The following is a 27408-nucleotide window of genomic DNA, read 5'->3' as shown; positions in this document are numbered from 1 at the left end:
TGTAGCCTGCTCCGGATTAAACGAGGAAAGTGGTGCCGAGGCTTGTTAGAGGGTTATCCACCCACCTGTGTTACTTGTGAGACCAGACGGGGCTGATCACTTAGGTATAAGACGTGTTAACAAAAGCGGTTAGTCACTCAGTGGTTGACGTATTAATTATACTAAAGTTGGTTTTTCGCCTCCACATATGTAACAGGCCAAGCTATCCTTGGTTATTATGTATATAGCACAAAGAAAACTTAATTTCTCTTAAAATAGTCTCTAAAACGGACATATGGAATTTTTTTTATTCATGATATTTGGAATTAATCATTTCTTTCCATATTTTAATTATTTTAAAACATTAGGACCTGTAGTTCTTGATTAAGAAACAAAGAGAAATCAAGATGGTAGATTTGTGCTCTTGAAGGATGTTTAAGCCCCGGCAGGCGTGGCTCGGTGGTTAGGGCTTCGGCCCACACACCGGAGGGCCGCTGGTTCGATCCCAGGTCAAGGGCATGTTCCTGGGTTGCAGGTTCGATCCCCACCCTCGGTAGGCAACCAATTGATGTGTCTCTCTCTCCCTCCCCCCTTCCTGCCACTCTGTCTGGAAATCAATGGAAAATATATCCTCAGACGAGAATTTTTAAAAAACGAACGTTTAAACCAAAGATGAACACGTCTTCCTCACCTCCCTGAGTTTGGCTTCCTGCCCCGTAGGATGACAGCAGGACCTAAATTGCAATATTTGCATGAAATAAGTTGTCCAAAGTGCTTAACATTTAAGCTCACAAAATGCCCACTATTTTTGAAGTTTTAATTAAACGAAACTAACACATGAGTGAGATTTCATATGGTATGGGATCCCTTACTAAACTAGAATTAAATTTATTTTTCCCTTACTCTCTGGCCCACCCCAGTCGTTGGCTTTGATTTAATTACAGAAATCGAAAAGTTACCCTGCCTTTCGTGAGCGTGATCGCACGTTTTTGTCGTTAGACTCTTGCCTCAGAGTGACCTTGTAAAGGGAACTAGTATTACAAGAAGTGGTTTGGTTTTTTTTGTTTTTCTTTAAATCTCAGTGTCTGAACCCAGTGGGATGGGCTCTACTTTTGACTTGCCTCATACTGCATTTCTAAGGCCAGAAGGTGAGAAAAAGCTCATCGGTCGACTTTACGGTACCCGGAGAAATGCTGTGCGAAATCATCAAGCCGCCTCTTCTGGGGAGCAGTGATGCCAGCCCCCCTCTTTGGTCCCGGAGGCCCCTGTGAAGCTCTGCTAGATAGTGAGGGAAGAGTCCTTGGCCCGCCCCCTCGGGTGTCCGAGGTGTGGCCAGCACAGCAGAAGCCAGCACCTCAGGGGAGTCAGTGCCACCTGCGTAGGCCTCAGGGCAGCACCGTGGCCGAGTGGCCACCTGTTGTACCCAGGTGGGTGCGTTCTCCCCTTAGACCTTGGCTGGACGACCCTTCCGGTCAGGGATGGGGTGTCCTGTGTGAGTCTGGGGGGGGACAGGCACCCCTCCTTTCCATCCTGCCTCCCTCCTCATCAGCCTGAAGTTCGAGGCAGCAGCCCTGATGTTATGCCTGCTTGTTTCTAGCTCATTAATGGCACTGTAATTGGGCCCCTAATTTGTCAAGAGTGCCAATCCGTCTGGTCCTCTAAACCTTAAGTGATGTAATTGGTGCCAGATATTCGAGAGTGAGACCAAAAGGGGCGCGATGGTCTGAGGTTACTTGATGAACAATGGTGTGAGTTTTAATTTGGTCTTTGTTAGTGTCTGGCCTTGCTTTCCAATTGACGCTGCTCCTAGCGGTCGACAGTGCAGAGGGGCAATGAGGGGCTCGCAGGATACTGGGGGCTACTGGGCCTGGCGGTATTATGAACTCCAGTCACAGCCTTCCCTTCCCGCATCACCTGTCATGTTTGAAAACAAATTTTGCAGCCCCCTCTCTCTGCTCCTTCATTGTTCTTTGGAAGCGCTTGGTTCACCTTTAGAAAAAGATGAATTAATTTGATTCCAAGCCCTTAGTGAGTTTTGTTTGTTTGTTTGTTTTTAACAAAAAGGATGAGATAACTGGCTATTGAAGGCTTGCCTAGAGCTTAGCTTTTTATAAGGGGGGAGGGGAATCAATGCTTGTGTATTGAGTTACTTGGAAGTTTTGACACGTGGGACAAGATTCCCTGTCCTCACACAAATGGGGAAACGACAGGTTGGTCTAAAAATGCCTTTTGGGGGTGTTGGAGCCCAGCAGAGGAACCAACCAACCTCAGAGTGGACCTGGGTGCTGTGGGCGTTGCATGTGTAATAGCTGAATAAAGCTCCATGGAGACGACCTCTATCCTGGGGTGGCAGCACCTTGCTCAGCAAAAACTAGAGTTTCCTGGTGTGTTAGTTTGCTAGGGCTGCTCTACCAAAGTACCACAGGTGAAGTGGCTTAAACCACAGGAGTTTATTGGCTCACACATCTGGAGGCTGGAAGTCCAAAATCAAGGTGCCAGCAGGGTTGGTTCCTTCTGGGGCTGTGGGGGTGTTTTCCAGGCTTCCCCCCTAGGCTTGTGGATGGCCATCTTCCCCGTGTCTCCTCGCATGGTCTTCACTCTACGCCTGTTTCGGTGGTACCCAAATTTTCCTTTTTTATGAGGACACCAGTCATATTGGATTAGGGCCCACCCTAATGACCTAACTTTAACTTCACCACCTCTCTGAAGACCTATCTCCAAATAAGATCATGTCCTGAAGTGGAGGAGCCAGGATCCAAACCAGCCTGTCTAGAGCCAGGGCTCACGCCCCTCACAATTGCATCATTGTGAGGCAGGTTTGTCTGCAAATAAATCATGGAACCCTGGGCACCAGGGTGGCGAGGGATGACTTCCATTTTTCACGAGAAACCCTGCTGTGAGGGATAAGACTAAATGTAAAAAACAAAATAAAAGATGAAGGCATTGCTACTTTTACTCCTTAGATTTCATCAAAACACCCTGGGTCTTGGCCTGTCGGTACATCTGACTGAAATGAGACATTTCTTTTTATTTGCTTTTCTATCATTCAGTTTACATGTATTTGGAAGATTAAAAGTGCTAAAAAGAAAATGAGTTCAAGGTGAGATGATCTATATTAACCAGTTCTTAACCTATTTACAGAGCAGATATTTGTTAGTATATTTAAAAGTAAAACAATCCTGCCCTGGCCGGGTGGCTCAGTTGGCCGGAGCGTCGTTGAGTATGGGAGGCAACCGACCGAGGTTTCTCTCTCTCTCCCTTCCTCTCTCTCTAAAAAAAATCAATAAAAACATATCCTTGGGTGAAGATTAAAGAAAACAAAAAATAAAACAATCCTTTGGTCAACAATTAAAAATTCACTACTTTGTGTCAAAGTAAATCTTTACATCTCAAGTTAGTTTCCTTTAACGCTTTACGTTTGCTCTGCAATCTGTCCTCATGGAGTGGACCAGCGAGTAGCATATCAGGGTCAGACAGTCACAAGTGTTTTAGAATTGAACAAACGTCTGTTGAGGGCCTACCATACGCAAGGCATAGTGTGAAGAGCTGTAAGAGGTTAAGAAATAATTTTTAAAATCAGGCCTTTGCCTTGAAGGATTTTATTTTCTAACAGAGGCAATAACACACACACGTAAATGGCCAACAGAAACTAAGATGTGGGCAGGAGGGGCTTTGAGAAGATTCTTCGGGCTGGAAATCGGGGATGAGCGTGTGAAGAAAGTAAGATTTCAGCTTGGGCCCTGGCTGGTTTGGCTCAGTGGTTAGAGCGTCGGACCGTGGATGGCAGGGTCCTGGGTTTGATTCCAGCCAAGGGCACGTTGCAGGCTCGATCCCCGGCCCTGGTCAGGCCAGTGTGGGAGGCAACCAACTGATGTGTCTCTGTCTCTCTGTCCCTTCTGCTTTCTCTGAAAAAGCAATGGAGAAGGTATCCTCGGGTGAAGATTAAAAAAAAAAAAAAAAGATTTCAGCTCCAGCTCCAGGAAGGCAGACCCTGGACTCCTTACGGTGGTACCTGCTGCTTAGCGCAGGATCTGGGACATTACAGAAGCTTGTTAAAACAATTCAGTACTTTTCAAAGAAATGAGTACTTTGGAACTAGGTGATAAGATATGAGAAGTGGGAGTAGAGGTGAGGACGGCTACTCTCAATGGGACTTCGTGGAGCAAATATCCATTGTCCATTGATTCTAGGTGGGGCCTGGTGCTGGGTTGAGAGGACAGAGTGCCAAGGCCCGGAGACAGGAGAGCTTGGGGTGCAAAGTCCGCGGGGCAGTGAGGCTTCCCGGGTGTGGCAAGGGAGTGGAGATAAGGCCGGGAGTAGGCCGGCCCGCACTGGAAAAACCATGTTCCGGGGAGTCCAAAGAGAAAGATCTCCAGGTCTTAAAATCTGTTTGTCACAGCGTGTCTCGGGATGAAAAGTGTAATTTCTGGGAGAGAAGGGAAAATAACATTAAGCAGCAGAGGATAAGGGCAGGCTTTTGATTTTCTATTTTAGTTGGTCTTGGAGCAACAAGAAGGACAAGTTTCCTTGAGTGTGTTGCATAGTTAACAACATCTAGGAGACCGAAGACGCAGCGGGTGAGGTCCTTGAAGGAGGCTGGTGAACATTCTCGGTTCTTTCTCCTTGAGGGATCTCGTATACTTGTAGCTTTGAATCAGAACCAGAAAGATTTTAGTATCTCGTCACACTGGCCTTTGCTAAAACACAGCTTTTCTGCCCACAGAATAGGAATGAAAATTATCCATATGACCTGTCATTTAAGACCCTTAAATGAGCGTGGGGGATGTGACTTGCGCGTTGCTGCGGGTGAGGTACTGTGACGCTTCCTGAAGACTCGGTGGTTCCGTGCAAGGCAAGACCGGCCTTTAGGGATCCTGCTCTACTATGTTCGTAACTGGGCATCATCCAACACTCTTTCCTGGCTGGAAAGACATGATTTTAACAGACTGGTTGCTAATCCCTTTGATCTCTGGTTTATTCTCAGGAGACCGGATAAAAGAAAACTACGATGGCACAGGCCCGTCTGAGCTGCTTGTGTCTCCTCACATTCTACTTGGTAAGGGAAGAAGCTGTTCTTCATTTATTTACTAAAATATTTTCCGCCACCCTTCTGCCACATAGCAGGGAAACAATGATTATCACTTTTTAAAAAAGTCTTATCAAAATTAAATCTCAACAGATGAGACAAAGCAATAGAGATGAAGGCTTATAAGATGTATTGATTATTTTAAAAATTAAATCTCGTGGAAAGGACACATAGCTTGCCCCAATGTGATATTTTTGATGAAATGGCTGCAAGTCATGTGCCTGTAGTTTCTCTTCAGCTCTTAAAAGCCAGTAGCACTTGGGCGAGATTTAAAACAAACTGGCTACTCAGGTTTAGACCTCTGTGTAGAGCTAAAAGCATGCTGATACGGGTATTAGTCTAAGTCCCTTAATCGTAACCTTTTTTTTACCTTAACCGTGAAAAATTACTACTAAAACACACAAAAAAGCATTTTATCTATTTTCAACACTGCTCTACTCTGTATTTTTCTTTCCATATATGATTTGGAGTTTTCTAGTTAAATTTGTCTTTAGCCATTTGTTGAGCAAAACCTATTATTGGCTGACAGGCTTCTAGAGGCTGGAGCTGGATGAAACCTGGAGAAATACAGCCCTCGATCTGATTGTACCCACGAGACTCACAAAAGTCACACGCTTGCCAGTTTGTTGTATTAGGAAGCAAGGTTATGGGGAAGCCATTGCTTTCTCTTTAGAAGGACGTTTCTAGATGCCCACACCTCAACTCTTGGTTCCCTTCTCCTATGACCCCAAAACAACATGGCAAATTTCAAGTCCCAGAGAGTTTCCTAGAGTTTTCCACACAGTTCAAAATATTTACAGAGTGAAGTAGAACTAAACTTTTAAAACTGTCGTAGCCCTCCTCCCAGCGTTGGGGATGGAGGAGCAGATAACCTGCAGTTCAGACTTCATGAGCAACGAGCATCCTCGAAGACCCCAAAGCTTGTTACGAGGACTGCTCGAACCCTGGGCCAAACATCCCTGCTTGACTTCTGTACTCTTCCTATCCTCGGAAATGCCCTTTACTGTCTATATTATCACAGGATTGTGGTGAAGTCAGACCTAGGTTCAAACTTGGCACCGGGACTTCCCAGTGATAGGAACATGGGTGAGTTGCTTAAGTGCTGAACCTCAGTCTTCTGCCCTATGAAATGGGTCTGTTAAGAGTGCCCGCCTTATAGAGTGCTGTGGCAATTAAATGAGCTAATGCATTTCGAGGCCCCTCAGACCAGCGACTGGCACAGCCTAGGTCCTCAGTGAGTATTAGCTGTCATTGCTGCCGTGTTTTAAATATCCAGTGTCCGCACGCGCGTGGACGCTGAACTCCACGAGGCAGAGACTGTGTTTTAGTCATCTTTGCAGCACATAGCACGGAGCCAGAAATAAGGTAAAAATTAAATACAGGGTTATGGGCCTATATTAGGAAACAACGATGGATCTAAGAGAGAGAGAAGATTCTTCCACAGTAATCTGACATGAGGGCTCACCTGCTTTTTGTCTAAGAAGAGGACATGCGTTTTCCTCCCTGGATAAAAGCTGAAAAGTCCTTCCCTCCACTCTCTTCCCAGTGGGGGTTCTACCGACAGTGAGCGGCAACCACGTGGGCGCCGGGAACCTCGCGCAGGAGTCGCCCCAAGCACAGCGGCCTCTGGTTGAAGGGGGAGGTTGCTGCGTGTGCGGGGTGGGGGCGGTTTCAGGGTCGGTGGGTGCAGCCGCTTCTCTCTCCTGCCTCCACGCACCTTTGCTCCCAGGCCCTTCGCTGTGAGGAGTGGAATAGTCCAGCTGAAGCCTCTTGCCTTCGGCGTAAGGCTTTCTTCAGCAGAGAAAGCCGTCTAAAGGGGTTGCCAGTCACACATCCCATCCTGCACAGGGCTCTCTCATTGTTTTCTGAGAACTGGTTTTCACGAGGAGGTCGGAAACGCTGCATGAACACCCTGCAAGGGCACCGAAGAGGCAGTGGGTCGCCAGGCTTCGGGAGGGGTGATGAATAGGAAGGGCGGAGGAATCAGGGAGGGCCCACCTACTTTAGAGTTTTGCCCTGGACTATGCTTCTTCGGGAAGGGAGAGTAATCTGGCATTAATACTATATAATCAATGCAGAGAACTCTTTCTGGGAAGTGCAATGAGGGTGGCTCCAAGGCAGCAGATCTGCCCGTTGCACATGTCCTTTGATGGCCCGGAAGGCGGTGTAGCAACACGGTTCAGAGATGGGGCTTGGTGGTCCAGCAGGGCTGGCTCCAGCCCACTGCAGGGTATCAGTGTCTGAGCCGTGGGACTCCCCTGGAGACAGTTTCCTGGCTGATGTTGTGAGGACCCGACGAAATGATGTGTGTGGAGGGTCTAGTCCCACAGCTGCCACACAAGAAACACTCAAAACATGTCCGTTCCATTCCCTTCCCTACTTTTCACCTTTTTGTGCAAGATGGTGGATGTCACCCTCTCCACGTTGGTCTTTTTTTCATCAGGGAAACAAAAGCTTAACCAGAATCCCCCAGCAGACTTTCCCTTTTGCTTCATGAACCAGAACTGGTTCACTAGGGCCACCCTCCTAGCTGCAAGGGAGTCTGGAAAAGAGAACACACGACTTCCCAACGGAGGGAGGTTAACAATGGCGGGGGACAGCTTATCTTGCGTAAACCCGCTGGTCCTTTATTTCTACCTCGCTGTCCTTCCCAGTTCTGGGAGGATGGCCCAATGACTCAGAGTGTGCACATGGATTTTGAAATCTTTATAGCCCAGATAACTACGTTAATGGGCAGGAAGGAAGATCTGTTGCCCTGGTATAAGAACGCGACTTTGAACCTTGCACTGAGACATATCTTCCTTTCCTGATAGGTGAGCCGGCTTGTCCACATAGGAAAACCGCAGGCTGCTTAATGAGGTTTGCCTGACTGATGTAGTTTTCCTCCAGATACCATCACAGGTGTGATCAACTTTGAAAGGCTGATGGCTTGCTGGTGTGAATGGAAAGCTGACGAAGGCAGTTTTCTGTTAAGCAGGAGCCATAATGAAATTAGCAAGTGATACATTCACCATAGATGGTGATGCCAACTTTTCTTTTTTAACAGACAACTGGATACAGCCAAGAGGGGAAGTTTAGTGGACCCCTGAAGCCCATGACATTTTCTATTTTTGAAGGCCCAGGACCAAGTCAAATCATATTCCAGGTAATGACTCCATTTGGTCACTGCCATCTTGATTTCTCGTGCTCTCAGCTGACTTTTATTCCTTCCTTCTGTGCAGCATGAAATAGAATAGAGGCCTGGCAGATCTCACGATCAAGAATGGTTTCAGGGCTAAGTTCAACAGAGAGGTGGTGGCCTCAGGACTGGAAGGCGTTGTCCCTGCCATCCTCAGTTGGACTTCCTCAGTTGTGTCTGGGGCGAGTTCTCCCATCCGGGAGCAGAGGTCTTGGTGCCTGTGGGCTCTGCCCCGCCCCCCAGGGTGGGAAGAGTTTGGGGAGCGGGGTGGCCATCTGCCCCTCAGTCTGTTCAATGCGCTGGCTACTTGAAGCGTTTGAAAATGGGGGTCTCTGGAGCAGTGCTGGAGCGGCGCCTCCATCTGGCCGAAGGCCTGCTTTTCTTCACCACCGCCTGGGAGCCCAGCCCTGGGCCCTTGCCTGTGGGTTGACTGCGGCACACTGGGAGGCAGGGATCTCCTTTAGTTAGGTGACTGGGAAAAGCATTAGATTAAGGGGTGGCCCGCAGGTGGGAGTGAGACCTCGCCTGTAAAGGGCTCTGAAATAATCCTGGAAATGTGACGGAGACGGAGAGAACCGCACTACTGCACTGACCAGAAATCCCCTGGGGAAGCCCGCTCGGACTCAGAGCGGTTGAGGGCGCTTTGATAAGCCTCTGGGGGTGCCGTGACCTCCACTCCCCGAGACCCTGGAGAGCAGAGAGGGTTGCTAGACTACCTCCCGAGGCAGCTGCCTTCCGTTGTTCGTTGACAGTTCTGTTCCCAGGGAGAGGCTGAGAGCGGCCTGCTGCTCCTCCTCTCATTTGGAATCAGTGCAGATGAGTGCAGAGGGCCCAGGGTATGGCTGGCAAGGGTGCAAGTGTCTCTGTGCAGCCCTGCCGTGCAGCGTGTTGTAGGGGTCTTGGCCTCTCCAGCTGGGGGAGTCAGGCAGGGAGGGGGAGCGGATGCTTTGGGAGCTAAAGCCTCATTGGAATTCACTTGGAGAGTAAGGGAGAAAGGAGCGTTGCAGCCAAGGCACAGCGTGGACACCTGCCCGGTGGACACCTGCCCGGTGCTGGGTGAGAGCAGCGCACACTCCAGGGCTGGCGGGAGGCCGGGACTGGGGAGCAGGGAGCAAGGAGAAGAGAGGGGGAGAGGAGGCTGCAGACGGCGAGGGCCCTGGCTCCTAAGGCTCTTAGGTTTTCTCCCAAAGCAATGGCCTAACTCGGGTTTCCATTCAGGAAAGACTGGTCTGCCGCAAACTGGAGGGAGGAGAGAGGGAACAGGGCAACGGCAGGGGCTCACACATGGGATCATCTCATTTACTTACTTTCCCCGCCTCGCCTGGGGGCACTCAGTTGTAGATTTTCTCACATCATTTTTTATTCCTTTCATTTATGTATTTTATGCTTCAAAACCTTTCCCTATTTTTCAATTGAGTTATTTGTCTTTTCACTCTAAAAACTCAGAACTTCTTAATTAACGATTGTACAAATGAATATATTACCTGAAATTGGTGACTTTCTACAAAACCTACAACATTGTTTTTCTTACAGCCTCGGCCTAATTTTTGCTTTTTCCCAGTTTAAGGCCAGTTCTCCTGCCGTGACTTTCAAACTAACTGGGGAGACAGATGGAATATTTGAGATACAACCGGATGGACTTCTGTACCACACCGGAGCTCTGGACAGGGAGACGAGAGCAGTTCACAAACTCCAGGTGAATTGAGACCAGAAAGAGTCACCTAACTCCACCTAACGCCTTTCTGAGCTTCCTTTGCCCTGGAAACATCACTGGCACCGTCAGCCCTTGCGTAGAACGCTGTGAGGGCTCTCCTCACGTGAACGGTGTGCTTGGTAAACCTCATTTGTCCATTTTTCACCAGCTACAGAGGGGTATGGCAAAGGTCCCCTCTTCCTTAGACATTTTGACCACAGCAACCCAGTTTGCATTGCCAAGGCCCTCGGGTGGCATTACGCGTTCAAGTAGGGCAGGCTCAGGCACCTGGATCAAAACCGAGCCAACACTTCTGTGGTTTTCACTGGTACCTGCCTGCGTCTGTTGTGTGGGCTCTGGATCCACAAAGAAGGCAGCATCAGTGCTGGGATGGAGCTTCTTTGGACCTTGCAGGAAGCAGAAATAACCAACGGTCAGCTTTGGGGTGTCTGAAGGCGCAGGCACGGTGGAGAGCTAATTGTGGGGGGAAAGAGCAAGCCCAAAGCTTTCTGCTTGGGAACTTCTACTAGTGGATCTGCAGGTTGACCATGAAAATGCCTTGGTAAGAGGACATCATGCCCCCTCCATCAGAAATCAGTTTTCATTTAATCAGGAAAGCCTGATCAGAAATCAGGGTCAGAGTGTCCTGATTTCATTGGCTCCAGCTATTTAGGAAAGAAGCGTGTCTAGTGTAGAGGAAACCCCAGCACTGGAAAAGCAGTCATGATAATCCAGGTTTAACTCATAGGGCCCCTATCTTGGCTCAGGCTTTTATGGGAATCTTTCACCCCTTGTTTCCAGGTGTTGGTTCTTCGAGCTCTAATTTCCCTCGAGTGACTTTCGTTGTGTAATGTGAAGCCCAGAGCCGCCAAGGCAACCGGTTTCCTTTCCTCTTTCCACCCCAGGTCTCAACCGTGGATTCCCACGGAGCCACGGTGGAGGGCCCGGTCCCCATCACGATAGAAGTGAAGGATATCAATGACAATCGACCCACGTTTCTCCAGTCAAAATATGAAGGCTCGGTCAGGCAGAATTCTCGGCCAGGTAATCAGGGCCCGGAGGTCTTTATGGAAAGATGGGGGGCTGCGGGGCAGAAGGGCCGGTTTCTGTGGCCAACAGCTGCAGCGTCATTCGTGAAGCATTTAAATTCTTATTTAATTTCACAGCAGTCCTCTGGGGGGTGTTTCATTATCTCTGTTGCTCTAGGGCAGGATTTCTCAACCTTGGCACCACTGACATCTTGGGCCTGATAATCCTCTTTTTGGCCAGGTGCTGTTATATGCACTGTGGGATGTTTAGCTGCACCCCTGACATCCACTCACCAGATGCCAGGAGAAATGCTTACCCCTGTTGTGACGCCTCATGTTCCCTGAGGCTCCCCAGTTGAGAACCACTATCCTTGAGTGAGCTTTAGAACACCTTAGAGCTCTGTAACACTTCAGAATACTCTGGAAAGGGGAGCTCACCCTCCCAGGTCCTCCCCGAATCTGACATCCTCGAGGTCACTGTCAGCTCCCATTTCTTCTTCTTTTACTTCCCACCCGAGCTGTGACTCATCCATTCACTATGTGACCCTCCATTTCCACAAAAGCCCATCAAGCCATAGGCGTGTGCCACAGACTTAACTGGGATCTGGGGAGACGAAGGGACATCACATGACACTGCAGGAAATAAACGGAGTATTAGACTTCCCAGTTCTCCAAAAGGTTATTGGCCATTTCTATCAACTCTCTGTCAGGTTTCCTTCTACGCTACTAAATCCTATCTCTCCTTGAATGCCCACTTCCAAAAACTCAGGAAGAGTATTTTTTCCACTTTATTATGTGCAGCAATTTCACTGTCTCTGTCCTTGAAATTTCACACCAAAGACTCTCTAACTCTGCTAAATAAGAGTCTGCTAAATAAGAATCTTCCATGTCTTTCCCTCTCTCTCTTCATCAATAAGATCTTCAGGATTAGTGATTCTCAAACTTTTTGATCTGAGGGCTCTTGTATTCCCTTAAAAATTATTAAGGACTCTTGTGAACTTTTGGATGTACCCAGTGGTATTATATGTGGGTTCTATCCAGAGGGGTGCTGGTAAATGTTTAATAGCTGTCTCTCTGGGGGTAAAAGCCCCGCTTATAGCACATTCTTACTATGGCCTATTTTAAGTTATCAACGGTGTTAATAATTTGCTCAAAAAACTTCTGGGAATTTAACAGTTGGCTCTCAAGAGCTGGCTTCAGTCCATTACTGGTTATCTCTGTCAATATTGATCATACTAGAAATTAAAACTGAGAAACTTCAAAATATTTATTAATTCATTTAATATAATAAACTTTTAATAAAAACGATATATTCAAAAACAAAAAGAATTATTGAGAAGAATGGCATTGTTTTGATCTTTGCAGACCTTTAATGCCTGAATTAAAAACAGTTGGGTTCTCATGTCTGTTTCTGCACTCGCTCTGTTGCCGTTTGCTGTTTTGGTTGGAGCTTATGAAGAAAAACTTGCCTCACACAGACATGTACTTAGAAAAGGGAGGGTACTGTAATAGCATTTCCAGATAACTATGGGTATTCTTTGATATTCTGCCTAAACTCAACAAGTGATGGCTTCCTAAAGGCTGATTAAAATGTGGAGTCTGAAACCATATCATTGCCTTTTTTGTTTTGTTTGGTACTCCTTTACATTAAAATACATTAAATTAACTTGTGCTTTGAGTGGGTCTTTTTTTACATGTGCATACATTTGGGCTCCATTGACCCTAAAAACAGTCTCAGAGACCCCTAGAGGTCCCTGGACCATACCTCATCCTAGGGAAAGGAAGCAGAATATTTATTTCCCCACTGAAATGAATTATGGCATCTTACCCATTCTGTCTTTGCCTCTTAGAAGGCCAAAGTGGCTATGGTTGGTTTGAGTTTCCATTAATATCTTTTTTTTTCTTCCTGGATCCGTTTTGTTAAATAGGAAAGCCTTTCATGTATGTCAATGCTACAGACCTGGATGATCCAGCCACTCCCAATGGCCAGCTCATTTATCAGATCGTCATGCAGCTTCCCAAGATCAACGACATCATGTACTTTCAGATAAACAACAAAACAGGGGCAATATCACTCACCCTTGAAGGCAAGTCCAGTGATGCACTCATAGGACTGGGTCGGAAAAAGGGATCTAGGTCTGTGCCAGCTTAGATATGTTTCCTTTTCTGTTCTTTCCTACTTTCCATAGGATCTAAGGAATTGGATCCCATGAAGAACCCTTTCTACAGTCTGGTGGTCTCAGTGAAGGACATGGGAGGCCAGACTGAGAATTCCTTCAGTGACAGCACATCTGTGGATATTACAGTGAAGGAGAATATTTGGAAAGCACCAGAACCCGTGGAGATTACAGAAAACTCGACTGAGCCTCACCCCGTCAAAATCACTCAGGTAGTGCCTAGGGATGCCGAGAGCCCACCGGATAAATGTCCTCGCTTTGCAGAAGCCCACCCTCGTGGTCTTCAGGGACACATTTATTATGTACATGTTTACACAGCCTCATTATAAAGCAAACTAAGTAGACAAAGTCTCTGGCCCCAAGTCTCTGGAGTTTACCATCATGGGTAAACTCGGGGGTTCACCAAATTGGGTTCACATCTGAATCTGCCTATCTATATATCCTCTATATCTTTAGAAGAGAACTTCATCTAAGATTCCCAAGGTACCACTGATGTTTGCCGTTCCCCGTAAACAATCTGGGGTATGGCTGCACTAGGGCGGGTTGTGTATGGTGCACACATCATGTGATTTGAATTTTGAAAGGCTGTGTCTTGTGCTTGTGGGGAAATCTCTCTCCAGTAGACTCATCCCCTCATAGACTGAGGAACGTAGACAGGACTGGCCAAGAGTAAGAGCTGAGTAGGCCACCCTTGGAGACCACCCTCCCCGGCTCCAGCTCCTCTGTGTGCCTCTCCTCTTCATTCGCATGCTCTCCTCTCCCACCTCGGTGGCTGATGCCCTCACCCTGAGCCCCCTCCTCCCTCAGCGCCTGTAAAATACACCCTGGACTCCACCTAGATCTGATCTTTTCTGGAAAATCAGGAGTTTCCTTGACATGAAAGCTGCGGGTTAGAGAGAGAGCACTGGATTTGGAAGCAGATGACCAAAACCATGTCCTTGCTCCATTACTTTAATGATTGACCATAGAGTAAGTCATTTAACTGTTCTGAGCCCCAACCTCTCAACAATAAAATGGGACAGTGACGCCTCTGTGGGTTGTTGTGGAGATTAACTAAGAGGTCGTGTCTGTGAGAGTGGATGACAGGTATTAATGTTACGAGTGAGTCCCAGCCTGCAGTTCCCCTAAGACTGTTTCAAAATCACACCGTTGTTGCTGAGGGGCCCTGGAATGGTCCATCCCATATCTATTGTATAACCTAAAAGAATTTTTATTTATTGAATGTTGAATTCACAAACTTCAGCATTAAGGGAAAAAGATGAAAGCAAGTTACTCTGCTTTGCCAGCTGAGAGGGTGTGTCGGGACTCGATACCACGACAGCTGCAGATTTGGGGCCTCGACTCAAGTCTTCCTATTTCGTACTTAGGCTATTCTCATATGGATTTGTAAATGCTAAAAGGGTGCGCGTGCTTGTTTGCTCCGGGGGCTGTCGAGGAAAGTGTGGGCGCGGCCGGCGGTGCGGCCGCTCACGCGTGGGCCTCTCTCACGGGCGCTCTGGGCCGCAGGTGCGGTGGAACGAGCCGGGCGCGCACTACTCCTTAGTCGAAAAGGAGAAGCTGCCGCGGTTCCCGTTTTCGATCGACCAGGAAGGAGACATCTACGTGACCCAGCCCTTGGACAGAGAAGAGAAAGATGCAGTGAGTAGACCTGGGGGGCGTTCCGCAGGCCACGGGCCACGGGCTGGGCTCGGGGAGCTGACAGCAGGAAAGATTTTACTTAAAAACAGTAACAAAAAATGCCACACTGTGTTCTGAACCCCAGTGCGTACATTATTGCTCTCAGACATGGTATCCCCACAAATCCACTCCATTTCCTTTTTTTCTCACTTCGCAATTCTAAGAAGACTGGGAATAGGGGTTAAGCGGCCTAGAGCGGGAACAGCCGACTCCTCTGCCTTTTGAAGGCAGTGGCCGGGCCACGTCTTAACTCCCATCTCCCTGTCGTAGTATGTTTTCTACGCGATTGCCAAGGACGAGCTTGGAAAACCACTCTCGTACCCGCTGCAAGTTCACGTGAAAGTTAAAGACATTAACGACAACCCACCCACGTGCCCGCCGGCAATGCCTGTGTTTGAGGTCCAGGAGAACAAAGGGATAGGTAAGGAAAGGGAGCCGCTGGGCTGGTGACAGCCTCGCCTCTGCTGCCTCTAACCCCTGCCCTCTCTGTCCGGTGGAAGGTGGGCGTAAACCCGAGTGGCCGTCAGGTGTCCATGCCTGGCACCGTATGGGGGCTGAACACACCGTGAGGCTCACACAGGCACAGCCTTCTGGCTCAGTTACTATCCGGGCAGTGTTTGTAAATCGGGGCGTTTGTGACTACCATCGCCACGACTGCCACTGTTACTGCCCCTACGAGTGCTGTTACGCCGTTACGACCACGGCCACCCTTTCCGCTAGCACGAACACCGTAACCACTTACACCACTGTCCTGTGCCCGTGTATAAGGTTATCGTTTGCAAGGTTTTTACATAGATTCTTATTTGCCCTCTAACAAACTCAGTCACAGATAAAGCCTCATCAAATTTGCTAAATAATTTAAATCAGCATTTACACCCAAGGTCAGATACTCTGCAAAAAGTAAGCACAATAAACGGAGAGTGCCTTTTGGCCCTTGGTGCTCCCTCTCTAGGGAGCTGATGGTAATGGCTCGGAGGCTGGTAGATGAAGTTCAGTCCTGTCTACTTTTGCCCCTTTGTTCCTGACTTGCTTTGTTTTCTTTACTGTGTCTCAGGGTAGCTTTCGTTTTGCGCAGGGACAACTACATTAGGATTTCCGGGAGTTGTGTGACTTCCCTGGATTTGGGGAAACTCTTCTCTTACTCCTTGGTGTTGAGTCCATTGGCTGGGCAGGGTGGCTGCTCAGACATCAAAGGATCCCAGAATTTAGTAAGACCCTCTTTTGATCCAGCTCAGAGATACTTTTTTTAAACAAGGGCAGAGATGCCACAAAGGTCACTTGGTTGTGATGGACTCGGAAACAGCAGCTGCTGCAATACTAAATACATGTTTTTTCTCCGCTCTGTTGCTCATGACGCCGCCCTTCCTCAGCCACGAGACACGTCTACATGGGCCCAGTTCTATTATAGACGTACGCCAGAAGTTCCCTCCCCCCAATCAAAGTCCTTCACGTTTCATGTAAGTCAGTAGATGCCAATTGATATGGCAGAGAGGGGAAAACCTAGCTCCAGAAATGGGACATATTCAAGTTTAGTCCCACGGTGGGGTCATGGCTGCAGGTAGAGAAACCCAGGATTCCCCTTTCACAGAGCGAGATGGTCCATGACCTATCGGGCCCCACCCAGGCCTGGGGAAGTGCTGAGCTGTAACCTCTGGCTTTTGGAACTCCCCGGGCTGAAACACGCACAGGCGTAAACACGCAGGGCCATAAACTGCAGCAAGGCAGAGAGGACACCTGTTCTGTGCCCCGTGTTATCTGTGGGGTGGAGTCAGTCTCTGCAATTGTTCCATAATGTTGCTAAGAAGGGACCTGCTGTTGGCTCCCCCTTTTTTAGTTACACCATTTGCCTTGTGTGTTCGTGTCTGAGGGTGGTTGTAGCAAAATACCTCAAAGCTGGTGGCTTAAAACAACAGAAATTTATTCTTTCACAGTCCTGGAGGCCGAAAGTCTCAAATCAAGGTGCCTGCCAGGGGAGAGCTCTCCCCTGCTTTTCCTGGCTTCTGCTGGCTCTTGGCATTCCCTGGCTGCTTGCTCATCTCTACCTCCTGCTTCACGTGCCTCCGCCTCTGTGTGTGTGACTTTGTGTCTTCTCTCCTTATAAAAACACTATATCAGCCCAGCCGTTGTGGCTCCGTGGCTGAGCGTCGACCTAAGAACCAGGAGGTCACTGGTTCAATTCCCGGTCAGGGCACATGCTGGGTTGTGGGTTCCATCCCCAAGATCCCCAGTAGGGGGCGTGCAAGAGGCAGCTGATCGATGATTCTCATCGTGGATGTTTCTATCTACCTCTCCCTTCCTCACTCTGAAATCAATTAAGAAAATATTAAAAACACTAATCCCTAGGTTTAGGACCCACTGTAAATCCAGGATAATTTTATTCAAGACCCCTAACTTGTTGCATCTGCAAAGACCCTATTTCCAAATTAGGTCACAATGAGCTTCTGAGTGAACCTGAGTTTTTGTGGGAGGCTATTTGTTATGGGCTGAACTGTGACTGTCCCAAATTCATATGGTAAAGTCCTCATGCCTAGTACCTCAAAAGGCCACTATTATTTAGAGATAGGGTCTTTAAAGAAATAAAGTTAAGATGCTATCATTCGCCCGGGTCTTAATCCAACATGAATTAATGTCAGCATGGCTAAGACTTGGGGACATGAGTCCCACAAGATTCTGGCTAATATAAGACACCAAACAGAAGACTATAAAAATACTGAGGACTAATTTAGTATGTTGTTGAGCTAGACCGTAAGCCCCCCAAAGGGTGGGGGCATAGTTCTGTGCCCCTTTCCCCCTCCGTGTGTAGAATAGATTCGACACAACACTCCGAATCCACCCCTGACGTGGTGCTCTTCCAAGAAGAGGAAACCTGGATACAGACATGCACAGAGGAAAGACCATGTGAAGACACATGGAGAAGACGGCTGTGTGCCAGCCAAGGAGGGAGGTCTCAGAAGAAACCAACCTCACTGCCCCCCTGACCTCAGGCCTCTCTGTGAGACCCAGAAACTGTGAGAAGGTGCATTTCTGCTGCTAAAGCTACCCGGTGGCACTTCGTGATGACGACCCTAATCCCACAAATACACCGCCCAACGCGCTGCACCGTGGAGAGGGCTGGAAGGACCAGACCAAGCCTCAGGCGCGGCGTGGCCTTCAGACCTTCTAGGAGCCCGCGTGCCCCGCGGGACGGCTCTAGCCCGCGCCCCCGGCCCCTAACGGCTGCCCTCTCCCCCTCCTTCCTCACAGTGAGCGGCATTGGGAACTTTATCGCCCACGACATGGACGAGGCGAACACGGTGAACAGCGTTTTGCGCTACAGGATTTTGGACCAGACCCCGAAGCTGCCCCAGGACGGGCTCTTCCTGATCCAGACCTACTCGGGGCTGCTGCAGCTGGCGCGCCAGGCCCTGCGGAAGCGCGACGCGCCCCAGTACAACCTGACGGTGGAGGCGGCCGACAAGGGTGAGTGAGTGAGGCTCCGGGCCGGCCTGGCGCTCGGGCCTCTCAGCTGGGCCGGCCGGCGTCCCCGTGCCGGGCGTGTCCCGGGAGGATGCTCACGTGCGACGCAGGGCGGCTGGTCCAGCTTACGGCTCAGGCAACATTCCCGTGTTGGTCCCGGTCCCCCAAGAAGCAGGTGCCAAAGGGGACTAACTGTGCCAGCCCCTCCCCTGCTTGGAGCGACGGGAGCAGCACCCTGCCCCTTCCCACGGCGGGCAGCGGGAGACGTGGGGCAGTAAGCGCTGGCGTGCTCAGAGGAGGGAAGAGCCGCTGGGCTGCTCAGGGGAGGGTTTCTGGAAGGGTGGTTTTGCTCTGGGCCTTGAAGGCTACGGAACTTGCGGTAGTTAGAAAAGAGAGGCTGCTTCACGGGAAAGGAAGGCCTGCTGGAGAACAAGCCTTCCCCTGGACGGGCAGGCCGAGGGGGGTGGGAAGCCCAGGTGAACCCCTTTTAGGGCCTTCTTCAGCCTCCCCGCGGTGACCCTGCTTGTGGGGGCAGGTGGGGAGCAGAGAATCCTGGCTCGGCGTCAGCGGCATGTCAGTAGCAGAACCGTGACTGTGGCTCTCACTTCACTAGCCAATGTTTTCCTCGCAGGTTTCTGATTTTAATGCACGATTTTTCAGTGAAAAAGTTTTGTGCTATGACTTTGATTTTCAGATTTCAAGACCCTCTGTCCAGTGCAAATCAACGTTATTGACATCAATGACCAGATTCCCATCTTTGAGAAGCAGGATGTGAGTAGTGGTCACCCGTTGTTTTTTCTTTCCTTCGTTCATGCGACTTGAGCCCTCCTTCTGGAATAGAGACACAGACAGTAGTTAGAGAAAATGCCAGACTTCACAGGTAGCCTTGGCCAGCACATTGGTAACACACCCCTGCGTTGGACAGGGGGTGAAGCTGAGACTTACGGACGTTAGGTAACTTGCTTCGGCTCAGCCTGCTAATACGTGGCAAGCCTAGGATTCCTACCAAGGCTGTTTGACTCCAAAGGTCAGGCTCTTAACCACTTCTCCTTGGTAGATTATGGACTAATTAAAATAATGCATATAGAGTACCTGCCACATTATAAGTACTCAATATATAGTATTTATTTATATCCTCGCTAACATAATAATTACGGTTATTAAATGTACTGGGTGTGGGAGTGGGAATCTGTTTTAGAATCCCACCAGCAGGTGTCTGAGATGTTGTGGTTCTTGGTACGCTGGATATCAGTCTATGAGTCTGACTGATGTCAAAATCGACTGCAATATATTTATTAATAAGAGAAAACATGCTGGGTGAGTATTGATGCAAACTATGACTTGTGTTCATTCCAAAGATAGAGAGACAAGTTGGCCCTTTGACAATTAATTATTCCTGATGACAATGCACATTCTTACTGTTTCCTTCTCAGTATGGAAACCTAACTCTTGCGGAAGACACAGCCGTTGGAACCACCATCTTAATCATCCAGGCCACGGACGCTGATGAGCCATTTACTGGGAGTTCTAAGATCCTGTATCGAATTACAGAGGGAGACAGTGAGGGGCTCCTGGGGATTGACACAGATCCCCAAACCAATGCGGGATATGTCATAATTAAGAAGGTAAATGGCCCTTTAGTGGAATTTGTCTTCCCCATTGATTAATTTACTTGTGACTGTGCAAGGACCGATCAGCAGAGGTGATCTATTAGCAGTGACCTCTCAGGCATGGTGATGGACGCCTGGAGGACTCTCAAAGGCCAGGAATCTAGCTCTGGAACTGTCATTACCTGACCAAGGAAGCTTTGTGGATGGAGGGAGGGAGGGCTGCCATATAAACTCCATAAAATACACGATTAACAATTTTTAGTATATGTTTGTCCCATGTAATATTTGGAACATACTTATACTGAAAAATTCTTTGTTGTTTATCTGAAATTCAAATTTAACGAGGTGTCCTAGGTTTTCACTTGCTGAGTCTGGGTGGTGGGGGTGTGTGCTTAGGGCTTTACTTCTCCCGTTGCAAATGTGGGGTGTTGGACTAGATGAACCCCATGAGCCATTTAGGCTATCGGCCTTCTAAAGTGCCAGCCAGGACTCCTACTTTGAAGTTTTTTACACATTGTGCGTATTAACCCCTCACCAAATCTATGGCTTGCAAATATTTCCCCATTCTGTGCTGCCTTCTCACACCGCTGATTCTCTCCTTGGTCGTGCAGGAGTTTTCTAGTTTGATACGGTCCTGCTCTTGTATTTTTGCTTCTGCTGCCTTGCTTGTCGTATTACGTCCAGAAACAAAGCCTCTTCATCACAATTCTATCGGCAACTGTTCGTCTAAATTACAGATGTGCTCATTGTAGGTAAAATTCTCACTGCAGCTCCATTTACTTTCCTATTTACTTTCGGACGCTCTGACCACTGAGCCAAACCAGCTAAGGCACGACCTGTTTTTTAACCAGCCCCAGTGTTGCCTGGAAAACTAATACACACACTTTTTTCTCATTACCCATCATTGGTAAAAATGTTAAATATCCCCCATTGCCACTCCTCTCCCTCAGCACTTCTATCTCTGCCTTCAGGTTGAATCTAAATCACCAGGTTTGGCCTTTCAGACGACTGTGTGCAGAACAGGAACTGCGGTGGGAGCATATTTTTTCAGCTGACTTGGTGACTGTGTCTCCTAGACGGATCCAAGGCCGTCCCGAGAGGCCGCGATGGGCCTCTGGACTTGGCTCTGCAGGCATATCCCTGTGTTATGAAAGATGATACACATGGTGTGACAAGGCTTGTCCTTGATCAAGCTCTGCTGAGTATCATTAGCTAATTTGGTATCTTTCACTTCTAATTTTTTCCCCCTGGAAGATTTGGCTCCGTGTTTTTCCTGGTGTGAAAGTTAGGCGGGCTGATCAATGCCAGGCTGCTCCTGGTTTCCTTGGTTCTTCCATTCGATCAGGTTAAAGGGACGCTGACATCTTTCCACTCTTCAGACTTAGGATATTTTTTCCCCTTAGATTCATGGACCCTGTGCCTTGAGGGAGACCTTAAAAGGCCCATAGAACCAACTGCTTAAATGACATGCAAGTCTTCTCTGCACTGGCCTGTCACATGTTGCTTAAGCCCATTCTTGAAACCTTCCAGAGCTGAGAACTTACTGATTCTGAAGCAGCTCTTTCTGTCTCGGGTAGCCCTAATGTAGCCCTAATGTAGCCCTAACTGTAGTGTTAAGTATTAAATTCTTCCTCCCACTAAACCAAAACTGGCTTCTTGATTTTCCATTTCTGGCCTGTCTGGAATGGCCTGGCACAAGAGCGGGTCCTCTCTCTTTTGATCATCTCTTCTCACCTCTTCCGCCCTCCATGAGTCTAAGGACTTTTATTTTGGGGTTTGGATCCTGAGGTCCCTCTCAAGTCATTCTCCATATAATGTGGAAATCTCCACATAAGCATTTTCCACACAGTCTCCTGGGAACTCTCTTGAGAGAACCAATAAGTTTCTGCTGAATGAGTGAACGAACTGTCTCGGGGTTAAATAAATTTGAGGAGTGCTGCATTGATTTGCTCTTCTAGGAGAGTCCAAATGCATATTAGCACATTAAAGGCTCTGCTAAGTCCTGCGGCACAGACTTTTCACGACTCCACTATCATTCTGAGAAGCAGGTGTTGCTGGCACTGACTCGAGAATTGCCTCTCTGTCCGAGTTTTTAAAGGAGAAGAGGGAATGACTCTTTGAAGGGAGCTAGTCATCCCTGAATTAATTTTCTCTATTTTTTGCCCTCCACAGCCTCTTGATTTTGAAAGAACGGCCATTCACAACATCGTGTTCCAAGCGGAAAATCCTGAGCCTCTGGTGCCTGGTGTACAGTACAACGCCAGCTCCTTTGCCACATTCAATCTTTTTGTAACAGATGTGAATGAAGCACCTAAATTTTTCCAACACATATTCCAAGCAAAAGTCAGTGAAGATGTGCCTGTACGCACTAGAGTGGGCAATGTGACCGCCAGGGACCCAGAAGGTCTGGACGTAAGGTAGAGAGCTGGGCCGGGCAAGCCTGGCTGGCTGAGACCAAGGCCAGTGGGAAGGAGGAAGGCCTGGGAGGGGCAGGGGAGCTGGTCTGACTCCCAGGCTCTCTCCCAAGGGAGCCCCCAGCGATTTGAAGCCATATCCAGTGCACATGGTGAACTTGACCTTGCTTGCCAGAAAAGTTTAACCTTTAAAAGACGACATTTAAATTCCCGTAGTGGGGTCTCCCGGCCAGAGCTTTTTTGGGCATTTAAATTCAGCTCTGCAGGCATTTACTTTTTTGCCTCTATCTTATCTATTTTTTGAGTTATTTATGAAAAGTAAAAACATTTATAAAGAAAATGTATTCTTTATTATTAAAGTTATCTTTTATTCGGCCCGCGGGACCCACTCCTTGCCGGGAACTAAAGTTCCCTTTTGTCCGATAAAGTTTAACTGTTTTCCCCCAGAGTTTGTGACTGTGCATTTTCTAACAAAACAAGGAAACTACCACTTTGTAAAGATGAGCAAACCTTCGTCTTGAAGATAGACGTTATGCAAGTAGATCGTTAATAATATTAAACGATGATCTTTTAAACGCACCGTGAGTAATATGCGTGTTGACGTAACAGCACAGGATGCGTAAACTACCTTCACGCTTTCACGGAAAGTAATGCGGGCTTTCTTTTGCTCTTTTCATGTTATGAAGTTATTCACTGAGAGGCGACACGAGGCACTGGCTTAAAATTGACCCCGTCACAGGCGAGATCTTCAGCGCGGCTCCGCTGGACAGGGAAGCCCAAAGTCTGTATCGCGTGCAAGTGGTGGCCACTGAAGTAGGTGAGCGAAAAGAGTACCAGATTCTCAGGGGGTCGTCAAGAGAAACGGGAGGGCGGGAAGGCGAGTGGGCAAGCTCACGGGTCGGGCTGTCAGACGGTCTGGTGGCCGAAGGACAAGACGCGCACGGAAGTGGAGGGAGCTCCTGCCCGGCTCCGGCCGAGGACGCCCTGCCCTGGCGCCGGCGGGGCCCATGGGTGCTGCTCACTCTGGTTTCCCGGAGCCGCCGCAGCTCCAGGGAGGTTCCCGTGTGCCCGCCTTCTCCAAAGTGCTTGGGGGTCTCTCCCGGGAGCCGGGTCAAGCTCTTTTTCAAGGTAGAGCAGGAATTCTGTTGATCTTATGCTGATTGAGCCTCTCATTAGTAGGTAGTCACTATATCTGCTTGGTTTACCAAAAAAATGAAAATTGAACAAATTATGACCAAAGAAATACAGTTTTAGACCAAAAAATAAACTTTCAAGCCCGGCCGGCGTGGCTCAGTGGTTGAGCGTGGACCCATGGACCTGGAGGTCACGGTTCGATTCCCGGTCGGGGCACAGGCCCGGGTTGCGGGCTCGACCCCCAGTAGGGAGCGTGCAGGAGGCAGCCGGTCAGTGACTCTCTCACCACTGATGTCTCTCTCCCCCCCCCCTCCTCTCTCTGAAATCAATAAAGGCATATTTAAAATACGTATTCTTTCTTAAGAGGAAATGAGAGCTGACACTGTTTGGATGACCGTTCCTTAGGTGGGTCCTCCCTGAGCACCACGGCGGACTTCCACCTGTCGCTCACGGATGTGAACGACAACCCCCCGCGCCTAGTAAAGGAGTACACGGGCCTGTTCTTCTGCCACCCCCTCCCCGCCCCCGGCAGCCTCGTCGTCGAGGCCACTGACGACGACCAGCAGTCCTTTCGGGGGCCACAGTTCACATTTTCCCTCGGCCGCGAGAGCCTGCGGAACGACTGGGAGGTGGCCAAGATCAATGGTGAGTGGCCGCAAGCGCAGCGAGAGGAGCACCGACGGGCGCCCGGGCGGGTTTTGTTCGCCCGGTGGGCCTGCAGTGCCCGGCGCAGGGCACCGCCGCCCTCCGGGCATGTCCTGCTTTGGGCCTTGCCCAGGGCGGTTCTCCAGAGGGAGGAGGCCCAGGCCTGGGAGGGAGGCAGGGTTGTCGACACTCAGCCGCCGCCCCTGGTGAACGGAGGTGGATCGTTGGATAATCCGAGCAGCATCTGCAGAATCTCCAATGGCAGCTGAGACACAGATTTCGTAATGATTTGCAGAAACAGCTTTATTGAACTATGACTGACAGACAACAAGCAGCACATATTTAAAGCATATAATTCTATGAAAATTGATGTGTGTGTACACCGTTGAATGCAGTCGGCACAGTCAAGATGAGAATATTTCCACCCCCCCCAAAGGTGTTACATGCTCTGTTACGATCCCTATCACCTTCCCCCATCCCCGGTAACCACTGACCTGCTTTCTGTCTACTGTGGATTAGTTTGCATTTTCGAGGATTTTATCAAAACAAATTAATACAACTTCTTTAATAGATATAGGGCTATTCAAGTTATAGACTTCTTCCCGGTTGAGCTTATAGTTTATATCTTTCAAATAATTTGTCTATTTCATTTGACTTGTCTAATTTATTGGCACAAGCTATTTGCAATATTATTTTATTATTCTCTTAATATCTGTAGACTTTGTGGCGATATCACCTCATTCTGGTGTTGGAAAATAATGCCTCTATCCCCCCCCCATCCATCTGGCTAGAGGTTATTAATTTTATTGATATTCTCAGAGAACCAGCTTTTGATTTCATTGATTTCTCTATATTGTGTTTTTGTTTTGTGTTTCATTGCTTAGATATGTATTATTTCCTTTATTCTTCTTATGCTATATTTAATTTGTTCTTGGATGATTTTCATTATGGTGGAAGCCGAGGTAACTAACTTGAGAGCTTCTTTCTTGGTTAACTCAGGCATTTGGTGCTATAAATCCATCTGTTAGTGTCACTTGACCTGCATTCCACAAAGTTAGACGTATCGCGTTTTCATTTTCGTTCAGTCTAAAATACTTTCTAATTTTTTTTTTAGATTTCTCCTGTGACCCGTGAGTTATTTAGAAGTGTGTCACTTAGTTCCCATATCTTTCTGGTTACTGATTTCTAACTTAATTCCACAGTGACCAGAAACCATTGGGCTGGAACACTTTTCGATGTATTGAGCCTTTTTTTCAGTCCTTTAAAGATTTCTCCTGTGCTCTGGATTGCATTTTTTCTTTTTTGTTCCCTTGAATGTAATGCGTCTTTTTCCTCTGGATGCTTTTAAGATTTTTCTCTTCAGTACCAGCTTTGAGCCATTTGATTGTTATGAGCCTTGTCGTAGTTCTGTGTGTTTTGTTGCTGTTGTCTTTTCCCTGAGATTCGCTGATCTTCTTGGACTGAGGATTTAGTTTTTATTAAATCTGGGGTGGCAAGAATTAGCAATAATTTCTTCAAAATTTTTAAATATAATTCAGCGTTCATGCAACTTTATCAACTTAACTACCGGGAACAATGACAACTGGCTGCATTTAGTGCTTGTTTCTGCAGAGAAAGCGTGAATTGAGGATTTGCAAAACGCTCTAGACTGTGGGCGGTGCCTGTGGAGCGGGCACACTTTGGGTAGTTTAACTCCTGCTTCCAGTTAACCACTCCCGCCACCCTTAGGGTGTGAGACAACCATGCGCTTGGTTCCTGCTGCCCTGGGTGCTGGCTCTGCGATCCTTTCACTCATTTTGCCCCTGTTCTGACAGGAACTCATGCCAGAGTCTCCACCAAGCACACAGGCTTCGAGGAGAGAGTTTATAACGTCCCGATCCGCATCAACGACGGTGGGCAGCCACCCTTGGAAGCGACCGTCTCTTTACCAGGTAGGTATCTTGCTGCAGGCCGTGTCCATTCCCGGGGCTAGTCTGAAGGATTTCTCGTCTTTGACACGAGGTTCTGCAGTTGTTTACTTAAAAACTTAAACCACCAAATGCCCTTCTGCTTGTCAGTTACTTTCTGCACGTGTGTGGAAGGAAGGTGTTTCCAGCCAGTGGGCCACCAGCGTGGGATGCCCACGGTGGGCATGGCAGTTGGCATTCTCCTGACCACTTTTTTGGTCATCGGTGAGTATAACATCTCAGGTTCAAGGGTTTCCGTCCTGGGCCTCAGGAACAGTAGCTCCCCTGAGGGTCAAGGCCCGGCATCCCCCTCCCACCAGGACAGGAATTCTGTCGAACCACAAACATCAATGAAGTCGCGGGGCTCCTGCCAGGGCGCTGCTCTGTAAGCGGGGGCGACGGCTCTGTCCGATCGCCCGCCTGACCGAGTTTTCTCGCGCAGGGGTAATTTTGGCGGTGGTGTTCATTCGGATGAAGAAGAATGAAGGCAAAGAGCATGTGGAGGGCGCGCCCGCATCTGAGGTCCAGCCTCTGAGGAAATGAACTTGAAAGGGGGTGTTTGCGCCTCGGCACCAGGGGCCACCCCGGGAGCACAACCGTGTAACCCCATCAATCAGGCTTTTCGTCCAACACGTGCCCTGTGATTTTTTACGGACATACCTCCTTGCCCTTTAATGTTTTATCACGTTTAGTCATTGCTGTGCTATAGACATCGGAGATATTTCCCATTTCCTCGTGACACTGTCCCCTCCGCAAGGGCCGTAGCTCTTTATCCCGACACAGAGTGCGTGTTGGCCCCTTTGGAGGACGGTGGGCCGTGGAGTTGCCCGGGGCTTCCTGTCGTCGTGACCGGCGCTGTGTCTTCATCAAGGAGACTTACCCGACGTCCGCCACCCACTTCCCGGCTCCCACCGACGCTTTGTACCCGTCCTCCGGCTCCTTCCTGTCTCCCCTAGTATTTCACTAATTTAAAAGCATTTGCTGGAGGAAGAAACAAAGAGAAGCTTCATTACAAATGGAAAGGCGAGCCGGGCCGCAGCTGAACAGAGACGCTGGTGGCGCCGGCCGCCTCCCGCCCAGCGCGGCCCGTGTCCCGTCCACTCGGGAAGGGACGGCCCCGCGGGAACCGCCACGCGCTGGGTCGCGTGCCTGCCCCGCACGCTCGCCCCGCGTGTACCGTGATGAAGGCTTGGTGGGCGTGTGTTTAACGTGTGCGGGGAAATAAGGCGGCACGGAAGGAGTGACAAATCAACAATAAACGTTGGCTGTTTTGTTGCCCGAGAGTCTCTGGCCCTGTTCTTGTTCCCTGCGCCTGTTGAGAAAAGGGCTGGGTGACAGGTTACCTGTTGTTTATCAAACTTGCCTCCCGCGTGGAATTAGCCCAA

The 27408-nt window shown here is 48.7% G+C and overlaps 1 protein-coding gene across 1 annotated transcript; it reads left to right on the top strand.

Annotated features, from left to right (window-relative positions):
- The first annotated feature begins 4987 nt into the window (after positions 1–4987).
- On the top strand, positions 4988–26606 carry CDH17 (cadherin 17). Its single transcript, XM_016209103.2, has 17 exons — positions 4988–5035; positions 8112–8210; positions 9805–9939; positions 10842–10980; positions 12893–13051; positions 13154–13353; positions 14648–14779; positions 15089–15239; positions 18062–18277; positions 18969–19045; positions 19708–19899; positions 22057–22301; positions 22985–23115; positions 23838–24077; positions 25892–26008; positions 26135–26248; positions 26466–26606. The coding sequence occupies exons 1-17, from the start codon at positions 4988–4990 to the stop codon at positions 26564–26566; spliced, it is 2496 nt and encodes an 831-aa protein (XP_016064589.2). The 3' UTR covers positions 26567–26606.
- The last annotated feature ends 802 nt before the right edge of the window (positions 26607–27408 follow it).

This window comes from Miniopterus natalensis, chromosome 16 (genome assembly GCF_054644295.1).
Source record: "Miniopterus natalensis isolate mMinNat1 chromosome 16, mMinNat1.hap1, whole genome shotgun sequence".
Taxonomy (NCBI): Eukaryota; Metazoa; Chordata; class Mammalia; order Chiroptera; family Miniopteridae; genus Miniopterus; species Miniopterus natalensis.
Note: the sequence above shows the minus strand (reverse complement) of the source record. Positions and strands in the feature narration are given on the sequence as shown.

Coding starts and splice junctions, on each gene's coding strand:
- CDH17 (XM_016209103.2), top strand. CDS start 4,988: ATGGCACAGGCCCGTCTGAGCTGCTTGTGTCTCCTCACATTCTACTTG. Junction 13,052..13,153: donor AATATCACTCACCCTTGAAG/GCAAGTCCAGTG, acceptor TACTTTCCATAG/GATCTAAGGAATTGGATCCC. Junction 14,780..15,088: donor ACAGAGAAGAGAAAGATGCA/GTGAGTAGACCT, acceptor TCCCTGTCGTAG/TATGTTTTCTACGCGATTGC.